Here is a 12,905-nt window from a genome sequence, read left to right as displayed (position 1 = left end):
TTCTTAACCTCACTGGACTTCTGACTTTTCACCTGGCTTTCTAGTTTTGGGGACCATATCTTTTCCCGCCTACTAACATGGAAGCCGTCAAAGGCCAGTAAACATTACTTTATTTCTCTCGCCTCTGGAAGGCAAAAACCTTTGTCAAGTGAATCAAAAATATCTGATAATCTGTGAAATAGGCTAGAGTACTTGGTTTGTGAGGGATTTGAGGCTCAGAGGGGGAAGGGGCTGGCCAGAAGGCACTCACCTGGTGGCTGAAGTCAAGAGCGACTCAGAATCCGTGTTTTTTTCCGTCGCGCAGCCTACCGCAAGTGAAACCATCAGCCACAATAGGAAGGTTTGAATAGCAAATAAATGCCAGGAAATTGGAAAATAAATAGAGACTGCTCTCCACTGAGAGGGCTACTATTAGATGAGACAGAATTCTGGAATGACTTTGGCCTTTTACTTTTATAAGCTCAATGTTTCCGGAAGGCTCTGTGTTTAGGAGAGGAGATGCAGTAATAAGGGTGACCCCGATAAGACTACTCTTTCCTGGTTCCTTCCATTGACTCACATCCCCTTGACCAACTGCCCACTCTCTGGCTGGCTGGGACAAGAAGTTCCACCAGAAATGGTGCCTTGGTTCAAGCAGCCAAGGGCTTCTCACTTGAAATTAGAAAGCCCTAGGTCAGCTTCCCTTTCACAAAGCCTTAGTAATGGATGACTCATAGGCTCTTCCGTGGCAAGTTCCTGAGGATGATAAAGAGATATAGCTAGAGGCTTTAGGAAGAATGTGGGGTGAAGAGGGGAACAGTCTGTATTCTGGCCAAGAACTTCATCATTAAGAAATGGCATACGGGTGCCCATTTGGACCCTGTTGATGAGAAGACCATATTCGAATGATTACCATGTTAATTCAGGGGACAGAGGCTGGAATGCAATGACGTAACCCCCTAATGTCATTCAATACTGAGGAGGACTCAATCGAAATTAAATGATCTGGTCTCAACCAAGTTTTTTTAAAAACACAGATAATGTTTGACCTTTCATCCAAGGCTCCAGACCAATTTAAATGACTATCCATCCAGGCTACATGTTATCCACACATGTTATAAAATGTCTTCTGATTTCAGAGGGAGTGTCTCTTCAAATATGATGGCCTTGCTTCTGTCTCTTACCTTCTACACAGGCAGGAAAATAGAGTAACGATCCTCAAGACAGGCAAATCTAGGTTTGTGTCCTGGCTCGGCTCATTATTATTTGTATGACCTTGGTTCAGGAGCTCAGTGTCTTTGGGCCTCGTTTTATTTATCCACAAAATGGGGGTTATCACATTAAATAACCATGAACATAATAATAGTAAAAATCACCAATTTCTGCCCGGGGGTGTTCTCATTGCTAGCATATGCATAGTTTGATTTAAATTATACAACCTCATAAGTTAGGTACCATTAATGCCTCTATTTTCCTTCTGCAGAAACTGAGGCTCAGAGAAGTTAATTAACTTGCCCAAACAAGCTGGCAAGTTGGAAAGCCAAGATTCAATCCGGCCAATACTTTTTTTGAAGGCGAAATAAGATATGTAAGGGGCCAAGGAAGCACTACCATATCTTAGGTGCTCAACAGAGTTGAGTCCCTTTACCTCTTGGCAGGTAGAGTGTGACTATTGCTAAGGAAACTTATGAACTAGAGCAGGTAAGAGACGTTCAGGTGTTCCACAATAAGGCAACTGAGTGACAGCTCGGCTTCCTGTCCCTGCTTGTCACATTGTACGTTCTGCGATTCTGCAGCCAAATCCCACATCATCCGCATCTTCTCCTGCATGGGGGTCACAGCCTGTCACTTTCCGGGTCACGCAACTGACATGGACACAACCAGCACCCGCCACTCTCACCACTGCCCTGGCTCTGGTGTCTCAACATCCTTTCTACAGGACTCTCCACGTGGCTTCAGAATTTCAGAGTAACCAGTGAGCACTTCCTGCATGCCTGTACTCCAGTGTCCATGAGCTTGCCCCCTCCCACGGCTCATGACACCACTCGGGGGCATGCACCATCATTATCTCTGTGCGAGGAAGAAGGAGAGGCTCAGGTCGTCAGCAACTTGCCCGAAATCACACACGGTCAGCAGTTGGTAGAGCCTGACTCCAAACCCATGTCTACCTAATGGCAAAGCCCAATGCTTCTCAAAACTTAAGCCAGAAAGGGGCAGCGACACATGCTGAGCCAGCCACGCAGCAGGTTAGTCAGAAAACCAAGGGAAGAGGACACACAGCCTGCTCTCTCTTGAGCTCGCCCTGCCACACCTTAGCCTGAGCCATGGCATGGGGTCCATGCCACACCCACGGTCCGGCCCAGCCACCAATCACTCTGTGCCCAGTGCTGTCTCAAGAAACGTCACTGTTGGTGAAATGGTGGCCAGTGTTCTCCAGCAGGTCACACCACTCGAGCGACTGCAGTCTGATTCCCCACTGCACTCGGCAAATATAAAACTTGAAGCTTAACTTCTTTTTCAAGAGACAGACACGAACCAAAAGAGAAAAAGGAAACCTTGCCATGAATCAGGGAAATAATGGTATTTTAAAACCCTCATCCTTTTGCTCCTTGCGAGGAACATGATAAACATCTTGATTTTATTCAAGACTGCCACAGAAAATTCTGCTCTTATCAGAAGGCTGCAGCTTTTGCCGTGGGCGGAGCCCTACACGGCAGAGCCCCGGGGAGATTTGGAGAGCTCAGTGCAGGCTCTGCAGACAAGGAAGAGCTCTAGATTCTCTCCAGGGAGCAAATTCAGTGAATTTATTGGACAGCTCCAGGGCACAAAAACCTGTGTTGGGTGCAAGAACAAAAAAATGACCCATAAGAATTGGCCGCTGTCCTCAAGGAGCTCAAAATCTGGTAGGGAAACTCAGAGTGTACATAATTAATGAACCACAGTAAAAAAGCGTAGGAGAGGAAAACAAAGCGCTTTGGGGGTTGGAATAGGTCAAAAACCTCATGCTGTTCTGGAGGCTGGAGAAGACTTCAAGTAGAAGGTGTCCTCTGAGAGGGAGCATGTAAGGGAGTTTGGGGGCCATGTGTTCAGAGGACAGAACAGCGGGACCAACAGCCTGGCCGTGAGATGCAAAGGGGAACACACAACATACTGTTTGCTTTGCAGGAATGCAGAGGAATGACTGGAGGTAAAACTAGACAGTAGGCTTGGAAAAATGATGTGGGGCCCAGCTTCTGGTAGACAGTGGAGAATCCTTGCGGGGTTCTGATCAGGGAAACAGCATACTCCAACTTGTGTTTCAGAGCCGAATGCCCGGTCCAGATGAAGATAACATCACTTGTAGAAGGAGGACGTCAGGAAGGACGGAGATAAAGAAATGCAGGAGAAAAAAATCTGATTATATAACCAGATCGAATTTCCTCTTATTTCGCATACAATGAATAGTTTTCATAGGAAACCTTTTTCTGGCTGGCCAAGAATTGGTTTTTACTTCTAATTAGATGGTATTTGGAATTAGCTTATTTAAAATCAATGAAGAATCACTGTATAAATGCATCTTTATTTGTTTGGACGCAAACGCTCCATGGAGAAAGAAGGGAGGCAAAAGAGAAAAGGCGAACAAGAGAAGGATTTGTCTATTTCAGGGATGGTTCTTGCTGCTAAAGAGATCAGGCCTTGGGTGGGTCAGCAAGTGACTTGGGGGAGAAAGACTAGCCTGGGCAGGGTCTGGGTCCCATTTCCAGCTCCCAGTAATCTCTGCGTCCTTTGGAAAATTCCAGGTTAACTTCTCAGCTCTGCTTCTTCATCAATGTAATGGGAAAATGATACCTACCCCGCAGGGCTTCCTATAAAGTGCTTCCCACCATGCCAGTTCCTAGTAAGTAACTGACGAATGCCATCTAAAACTACTGAATCACTATCAGCTTTCACGTCCTCCTCTGACCCCATCTCCTACCACGTTCCCCACATTCACTGAGCACCAGCCACACATGCCAAGCTCATTTCTGTCTCAGAGTCTTTGCACGTGCCGTTCCTCTGCCTGACATCATATTCCCCCAGATCAACATGTGACCGACTCCTCTTTGGTAATCTTGTCCCGCATCACAGGGCTGACCTCCTGAAGTCTTCCCTGACTCCTCCAGATAATGTACACACCCCTACCCCATCTCTATTTTTCATGTTCTTTATGGCACTGGTGAGTATCTAAACTTGTCTAACTCATGGACTTTTGTCCCCTTGTTTATTTTCTGGCTCCCGACGGGAGAGCAGACACATGGTCAGTGGTATTTATTAATGGGCCTCTAGCAACAGACCCCTGGCACATAGTAGGTTGTTGAGATTTTTCTGTTTCTCTAAAGATTGTAGCTCTGTTGGAAGAATCAATCTATAGAACACATAGAAGCCATGTTAGATGTAGTGAGTCCTTAATCAATGGCAGTTCCACTTCCTTGCATGGTGCAGAGAATGGCTGGCTCCAAAGTCAGGAAAGACAATTTGGAAGGAGAGCAAGGAAGGGGACTTAGTCCAAGGCTAAGTCAGTCGGGTTTCTGAGGTTTGTTCTTTGCCTAGACACAGTGGATGCCTCACAGGGAGGGGAGTCTCAGATCTTCTTTAGGATAGAAGTTTCAGGCAATGGGGCATTTTCTGTGCGGAGGAAGAGGTTTTGAAAGTAAGTGGACAGGCGTGAGTCTGAGACAAATCATATGGAGAAACAGTTCACAGGAGTTTTATGAATGCTTTATAAAAACTAAAGAGTGGGGAAAACCAAGTACCATCGTAGATTTTAGAAGAAAAAGTCCAGCCCAGGGGTGCCTGGCTGCCTCAGTTGTTAAGCGTCTGCCTTCAGCTCAGGTCATGATCCCAGAATCCTGGGATCGAGCTCCCCATTGGGGGGGGGTCCTGCTCAGTGGGGAGTCTGCTTCTCACTCTGGCCCCCCGCCCCTGCCTCATGCTTGTGCACTCACTCCCTCCCTCGTTCTCCCTCTGAAATAAATAAATAAAAATCTTAAAAAAAAAAAAAAAAAGAAAAAGCCTGGCCCATTTGCTTAGGGTTTTAGGCTGCAAAGAAGGCTCCTTCCAGGGATGCAATTATTATATTAGAATGAATAACGTATTACATTATAACATTATAATATTATATATTATAATCATTATAATCATTATATAGTCATCATTATATTATAATATTAATGAGCAGAGATGGGGAATCCCATTCTACCTGCTCCCCATCCTACTTTGACGGATACGCAATGGGGTTCCCAGGAAATTTGTGTATGAAGAAAGGATTTTGATTTGAAAACCTAATTCTTGTCCACCCTTTGTATTTTATATGGGAGATGATGGCGGCTCCAAGGACTAAATAGAAGAGTGGAGGGGAGTACCGTGTCCTGCATGCTGATGGCATCTTTCCATTGCCCCATACTCAGAAGAGACTGAGCCTGGATTTCACAAACACCTACTCTAGGCCTAACATCCTAGGGGCTCCAGGGTAAGGGAGCAGGACTCCAGACTCCTGGATGATTCATGACACCAAAAAAGGTTTCAGTCAGGAAGCACACGTTTAATAATCTCAATCCAAGACCTCTGCATACACCGCTGTCCGGCTGCCTTGAATGGCTCCTATAGTGTGTGCCCTGAGAGTGGCTGGGCCGGATCCTTCCCCATCCTCTGCTCTCAGGAGGACCGTGTCAGGGGCATCTGTCCTAGGGCATGAGGCCTTAACAAAGGTGGCAGACAGGCATACAGGGAGAAGCACATTCTCTAGGGGTCCTGGGCTTCTGGCTCTACCTTTAGGAGAACCTGATGCTGGAAACAGAAAATTCTCCAGTTTCAAGCACCAAAGCTTCTACGAGATGGACTGGGCTACCAGAGTTACAGAGAAGCTCCACAAAATGGAGGCATGGGCTTGACTTTGGCATTTTATTGTGTATTCAAAATTCAGTTATTAGTTTTGAGACTTAAGATTTCCCTCAAGATATAATTTATATAAACATGTACACAATGCATAAATATAAACAAACATGTAACTTATCAATATTTATCAATAAATAGAGAGAAATTATCTATTACAAAAACAAGTCTATGTCAGTTCCTGTTTTTCCCAGAATGCATTCCTGGGAACTGCATCAAAAGCAGATCATTATAAAGCCAAGGGTGTTTTCCATAGAGACAAATTAGAATGAGGGCTCCCAGTACCTTCAAAGTTTCAGCCTCAAATAAATCATAGGTATAACTAATAATTTCATAAAACCAAAGACACAACCATCCATTAATACTTGCAATCCTTTGAAATTATATAATTAAGTTCCATGTTGTATATAACAGGCACACATATACATTACATGTTGATTACACAGGACACTCAGTGCATTATAAACTGTAGGAGTGGCCCCACTCTAATTCTACTTTATTGAAAATGTAAACAAAATTTAGGTGGTGGCTAAATAGTATTAAACCATAATTAACAATAATTTACACTGGCTATCAGATTTGAAAAAAATTTTTAAATTATCTGATTCAGTAGCTCAGTAAATTCTTTATGTAACAGTCTTGTCAGCTGCTCGTTCATAATTAATCCATGTTTGAGTTTTTTATTTTCACAGAATGTATATATATATATATATAACATTTACAGAGTGGGGATAATTTCGGTGACCCAGGTCTTTTTTCTCCAAATAAGTGTTTTCATGGCGAAAAGGCATTTGAATTTTTGCCATGTGAATTTGAAGTTTCGTGAAAGCAAGGCTCATTCTTACCAAAATTAGCCTGTGGTCACCATCTCCCTCCGCCGACTCCTTTACTTTAAGAACAACAGTATCCCTTCAAATGAGAATGTTTCTGCTATATAAATTTGCAGTGTGGGTGTGTGCAGTAACCAAATGAGGAGGGGTGGATTTGGAAGAAAAAAAGTGCTCCCTTGGTATTGTTGTCCAACATGGAAAGCTCATTCTCTAAATTGGTTTATATCTTAGTGAGGAAATTCTTTGTCCTTCGGAGCCCAGGAGCTTCCAAAGTAATCCAAAGTAATAATAAGCATACAGAATGGCATTTTAGGATTTACAGGATGTTTTCACAAAAATTATCTTATTTATCTCCACAACAACTTTGCGAAGTAGGCAAGAGGGGGTTCTTCAGAGGCCAGAGAGGTTGAGAGTCACACAGCAAGTCAGCAATGATTCCCTGCCCATGATGTTTCTCTCCCACATCCATCGCTCCCTCGTGCTCACAGAGGCAATGGCTAGCATGTAAAGCCAAGCAGAGAGTTTGGGGGTCATCACCGGGTTTAGGGCCTTGGGACTCAGAACCTTGCTGCTCCCTCCTTTGTATTAAGAAAGGACCGTCCTCGAGACTGTGTTTGCCCCCTAAGCCTGAATGTAGTTGGCAGAGAACAGAGACTTGAAAAAGCAAAGATCAGTCCAGCCAGAGTCAAGACTAGATCCCCAGTGATCGGTGAGAGTTCCAGCCTAGACGGGGAACATTTCATCGTAGTGCAGTATTTCTCAACAGCTTTCAGGAGAACTCAATAACATTTCGCTTTAGAGGCTTTTCCCCTTCCCTAAGGCATGAGTTTCTCCCCAATAAAATTAAGCCTTCACAGGACAAAGAATTTTTTTTTTTTTTGGCATTTAGATGGTTTGGGGGCAATCTTTTCTTCTTAATTCCAGGCTCTTTCCTATCCGGTTCAATTCCAGAACTAAAGTCAACATCAGTGGAAACGGTAACTGACATCGCTTAAGCAGTAGGAACAATGAGTATGATAAAGTCCTGAGATATTATCAAATCACAGTCAAGATCACTGGTAGAAACTCAACATGGCTCCAGGACACGGCAGCGTTTACTTCCCTGGGACTTTTACTCTGGGGCAGTTGGTAAGAGCCAAGGGCTCAGCTTTGAATAAAAGACATCCAGGTTAATCTGAAGGGCAAAGTTGGCAAGATCAAGAGTCTAGAAGGCCCAAATGAGGAGGGTAGTTCCTTTGAAACAAAGTCAAAAGGCAGGCAAGCCATGGATTCTTGAGGTAGCTGAGGAATGTAGCAGCATCCTGTGGTCCTAGAAACGGAGAGGGATCTTGGAGATCCCGAGTCTGAATTTCAGTTCACGATGTAGAAAGTGAGGTCCAGGAATGGAAGGGCATGGTACCAAGATCTCACAGCATTTAGGAACAGAGCCAGGGCTGGAATCGGGGTCCTGATGTCAAGTCAAGCACTGTTTTCCCACCCCAGCCCTTAGTCTGTCCTCCTCCACCTGCAGTGAGGGTCACGTCTCCGCAGTGTGAGCTGCCAATGGTTCTCTCCTTTGGGAGCAACAAGGCTCGATTCAAGGCTTTTAAGCTGCTAGTGTGGGCTCTGCCACAGGTTCAAGGGAAAGATTCCAAAGTCTTTAATAAGCACTACAATGTTGTTGGCCCTTCCCAAGGTTCTTTAGCAGAAGATGCCCGGTTCTAGTCCAAGAGGGAAGCAAGCATGTCGGAGCAGCAGGGCCTGAGGCCACGGCGCTGGGGACAAGCTGTCTTTGGCCGAGCTCCAAGGGTGCCGCAGAGGCTGTTCTCCTCCGATAGATCTCTGCTCCCATTTCTTCCATGGTAAATAAATGGAGCGTGTCCTGAAGAGGACTGACACTGGCCTCAAGGAAGAGTGAGTGAAAGTCTGCAGCTGACACGGGGGCTGGCCAGGAGGACACATGTTTGGACCCAGACACTTGGAAGAAAGTGTATTAGTGTCTGGCCCAGAACAGGATGGAGATGAGACAGCGAGCACTTGGAACATGGCTGTAACAGGCGCGAACAAGCAAGAAATGCGTGCTTTTGGAACACGGCTCTGACCAAGACAGGCACCAGGAGGATGTGTTTTGACAACGTCTGTGAGCAGACACAGCAAAGAAGGCATATTTGGAGACATCTATGACTGAGATAGGACACAATGAACGATCGTGTTTGGAACATGAGAGAGACAAACCAGGAACAGTAAGGGGACATATTGGGGACAACAGAGAGTGTGAGGCAAGGGCGAGACGCCAGGAAGAGGGAGTGCTGGAAAATGAAAAAAATCCCTTCTGAGGGGATCTCTGGAAGAAAAACCTTCCCGGGGAACAAGGAGGCCTCCTGTCCCCTGAGTCCCTCCAGCGCCACCTGCTGGAGCCCCAGAGAAAATCCCCGGTGGGCGCGGCTGCCTGGTGGTGGGCGTGGCTGCCTGGCGGAAGGCGTGCTGGAGAGTAGGCAGGAGCGGTCCCGCACAAGCAGCAGCTTAGAACCTGCCCTCTCTCGGAGGGATGGCTGTCTTCTCAGTCACTGCCCCAGGGCCTAACGGTCACTGGGCTGAGCAGCCATCAAGGAAGAAGTTGCTGGAGGGTGGCAGTGACTCTCCCATTGGCCACCACACTCCACCGCATCCCTGGAGAGGGGAGATCATAGCACCTTAGAATCGGAATGGGCCTCCCCGATGATCTCAGCAAAGAGCCCGCCCACCCAGTGCAGACAAGCCCCTCGTGCCATGCAGATGGGTGGTCCTTTAGACCCTACTTGGGAATCTCCAGTGACCCACAGGCCTTTATTATTTTTGAGCAGCTTTAGTTATTAGAAGAACTTACTAATGTTCAGCCAAAATCTGCCTTCCTCTGATTTCAACCCATTGGAACTACCGGGTCTTCTGGGCCCACTCAAAATTCTTCCCTCTGCTAATTATATTCTCCAAGTTTTCTCTTCTCCAGGCTACACATTCCCATTTTCTTTAATGGTTCATTATATACTATGGTTTCTGGATTATTGCCTATAATGATCACTGTCCTCTGCAAACAATCCTTATTATGATTATCCCTTGAAACACAGTACCTGGAAAGAGCACAAATCTGCACAGTGAGCCTGACTTGTATATATCATGCACTTTCCATCAATTTGGTTTACTTCTATGAATGTGGTCAACACTGAATTCATTCCTGGTAATGGCAACTTGCTCTAGGCTTACACTGAGTTTGTTGCCAATTTGTATCTTCTTGACACAAACAGCTGTCGATTCTTTATTACACTGGTGCAGCCTATAGTGTTGTATCGTATTTATGCCAAAAATACGGGCATTACATTAGTCTCGGATAAATTTCATTTTATAGGTTTGGTATCATTTTAGTCAACTGAGATCATTCTAAATCATAACGACTGTTACGTTCCAGATATGATTATTTAGCACCCATGCAAACTAGACTTCAAGGGTTTCACAAGCACACAGAAGATCAGATAATTTATTGCTACCTAGATCTTTCAGTTTGGTGCCATCTGCCTGCTAGGTTTTCAGCCTTCAGTCAAGATAAAAACAAACAAAACAACAACAAAAAAGCCCTGTTGATTAGGACAAGGCTAAAACCGAGAATTGTTTTAGGCACAGACTGCCTTCCCAGCAAACAGCTACCATTCAGTGTGCCTGAGAATAAACCCACCCATGGAAGGTTTTATCCAGTGCCTTGCTGAAATGTCTCTGCCACACAGTAAATCTGCCCTGATAATGAAATTAGTTGGCATGAATTTTTTTTTTAATGACACAACATTGGCTCTTGCTCACAAATCATTTGTGTAATACTTGTCCTAGAGTTTTGGTAAGGTCTATTTCAAGCTATGAGTCTATAGTTTCTGGAGTCTAGCTTTAGTCTTTTTTTAAGAACTGGGGCAATATTTCCTGGTCTCCAGGCTGCCCTCATTTCCCGCCCCCCTCCAAGGAGTACCAGTCAGAGATCTTATCAACCAGTTCCTTTAATCCCCTGAGATAATACATCTTGGCTCAGAGACAGTTAAATACTTTTCATGAATCTTGGACAGCAACCTTCTCCCTGTAATATTCCCATCCTTCCGGTTGGAAGACTATTCTTATCGCAATAGAATATGCAAGATTTCTTCCCGAAATATTGAGATCTGACTATTTCTGGGTTTGCTACTTGCTCTGAACATAGCTTCTGATTCATTCTTGGCTATATATTCCTTCTTCCATGCTATTTTCAAGTATAAGCCCTCTAGATAACTCAAGATGCAGCCTCGAATCTTTCCGTACCTCCCCCCATTTTTATGTCTTAATCGTTGAATGCTTTGGTCATTTTTGGTACCCAAATCTGTGCTCTTAGTTGTCCTGATATATGTGTTGCTCGCGGTCTTGAGAACTGCCCCAGAGAAGCCCAGGGTTCAGAAGCGGCTCGGTCTCTAGCATTTCCTTGTCCCACTGTGACACATTCCAAGGTAAAAGAGGGATGTGCAGGGCTTCACACTGTGTCTGTCCCACCTGCAGGAAGCCCGCAGGGTGACGTGGCTCCTCCTTTCCTGAAGCACGACGTGCCTGGCATGTTACCGCGGGACTCGTTCCTGCGGACCCCTCTGCTCACTCAGAGAATCTTTGCCAAGTGGCACACATATTTTGGGTGATGTGGAACTGGGGAGATGAAGACGAAAAGGGAAAAAGTCCCACAAAAGGCAGGAGAAAAGTTGGGAGATGAGTCGGAGAGAGGGGCTGGGTGAATACACATAGCAAAGGAGGGGGACGGAGGGTGGGCAACAAGGCAGGATGATCAAGGCTGAGGAGAGCCATGGAGTCGGCTATGTGGAAGGCTCCAGAGCAGTCGGGGAGAATGAAGGAGGTTCTTTGAGAAGTGTTTCCAAAGGCTACATGGGCTCTCTCACACAATCCTGCCAGGGAGTCACGTAAAGATCGAGACGACCACAGAACCACTGCTGGACGTCCACGCCCCTCCAGCTCAGGCTGCATGAATGCGCGGACTACAACGACAAGAACCGTAAGCCAGAACATGGGGACCCGGGAACGAATGCCCTTTTGGCTTTCGTCCACATGTACCTCTGATTACTTACTCCCTTTGGTGTGCCTCACTTTCCCCATTTGCTAAGCAAGGAGGAGGATATCCAGAAGACCCTCTGCAGCTCTGATATTCTGATTCCAGGAGCAGCAGAGCCGGTGGGTGACAGATACAGACCTTCTGATTGGGCACCAGCTGTGTGGGGGACTGTTCTCCAAAGCTGTGGGTAATTGCTTGAATTTGGCTTTTAATATTCTATTGTTAGTATCTGATACTTTATATTCTGTAGGGAGGGAAGAGGTTTCACTGGAAACACAGAGAGGGTAATTTTTGGATTTGTATTAAGGCATCTGAAAGACCTCAATTTCTGTATCTGTGAAATTACATTGCAAAGCTGTTTAATGGATCTGGGTAGAATAGGATAGGACAGCCGAGATGCCACAACTTAAAATTCAGCGAGACCACAACTGTCTCTCCTTAGACATATGCTCGAGCAGAAACATTGGCAGAGCCGCTCGAAATCCCTGATGCAAAACATCACTGAGAAAGAACCTGCGACATTTTAACGCATGAGTTTTTCAGGTGCAGTTTCTTGATTTAACGATATTAGTAAAATCTTCTACAATTTACAAAGCGTTTTTGTATCTTTTTCTATATTTAATCTTAAACCCAAATCCCTAAGGAAGGAGGGCACAGAGTACCATTTCAATTTCAGAAGAGGAAGAAGGTCCATGCAGGGACATGGAGTGACTGATGGGAAGTGGTGGGGCCAGTGCTCTAAGTCAGCCATTCTGCCTCCCAAACCAGGAATTCTGTCCACTGGGGAATGTGGAAGTCATCTGTGAGGAGGGAAGAGTCTTGTGGTGAAGTTTAATATTAACAGTTCGTAAAACAGACCTACAATTACCTGTGTTCCAGAAGGAGGAGGAGGAGGAGGAGAAGGAAAAGAGCAGGAAAATCACAAGCTAAGTCATCTTTCACAGGTGGTCTAGAGAAGGTTATGTGTGTCAGAATTATCTTGGGAACCTACAATAAATTCAGATTCCCAGGACCACACCTCACCTCTGTCAGTGGGGGTGAGAAGGCGGGGGTCAGGTGCGGACAGCAGATATCTTCATTTTTTAAAAAGATTTCATTTATTTACT

The 12,905-nt window shown here is 45.4% G+C and overlaps 1 protein-coding gene across 4 annotated transcripts in view; it reads right to left on the bottom strand.

The window, feature by feature from the left end:
* HTR4 (5-hydroxytryptamine receptor 4) overlaps window positions 1–12,905 on the bottom strand; it is a 148,126-nt gene that overhangs the window by 18,600 nt on the left and 116,621 nt on the right. For 2 of the 4 annotated variants that reach the window (XM_034656916.1, XM_034656918.1), the window contains one exon: window positions 9,089–9,368. The exons of the other annotated variants lie outside the window; for them this stretch is intronic. In XM_034656916.1, the coding sequence (XP_034512807.1) occupies window positions 9,278–9,368 (91 nt within the window). In that variant the 3' untranslated portion in view covers window positions 9,089–9,277. Of the gene's footprint in view, window positions 1–9,088; window positions 9,369–12,905 lie in introns of those variants that run through there. 4 annotated transcript variants of the gene reach the window in all.

The sequence above is a fragment of the Ailuropoda melanoleuca genome, chromosome 3 (genome assembly GCF_002007445.2).
Source record: "Ailuropoda melanoleuca isolate Jingjing chromosome 3, ASM200744v2, whole genome shotgun sequence".
In the NCBI taxonomy this organism is placed as follows: Eukaryota; Metazoa; Chordata; class Mammalia; order Carnivora; family Ursidae; genus Ailuropoda; species Ailuropoda melanoleuca.
The sequence above is the reverse complement of the archived record's forward strand: the minus strand, read 5'-3'. Positions and strand labels throughout refer to the sequence as shown.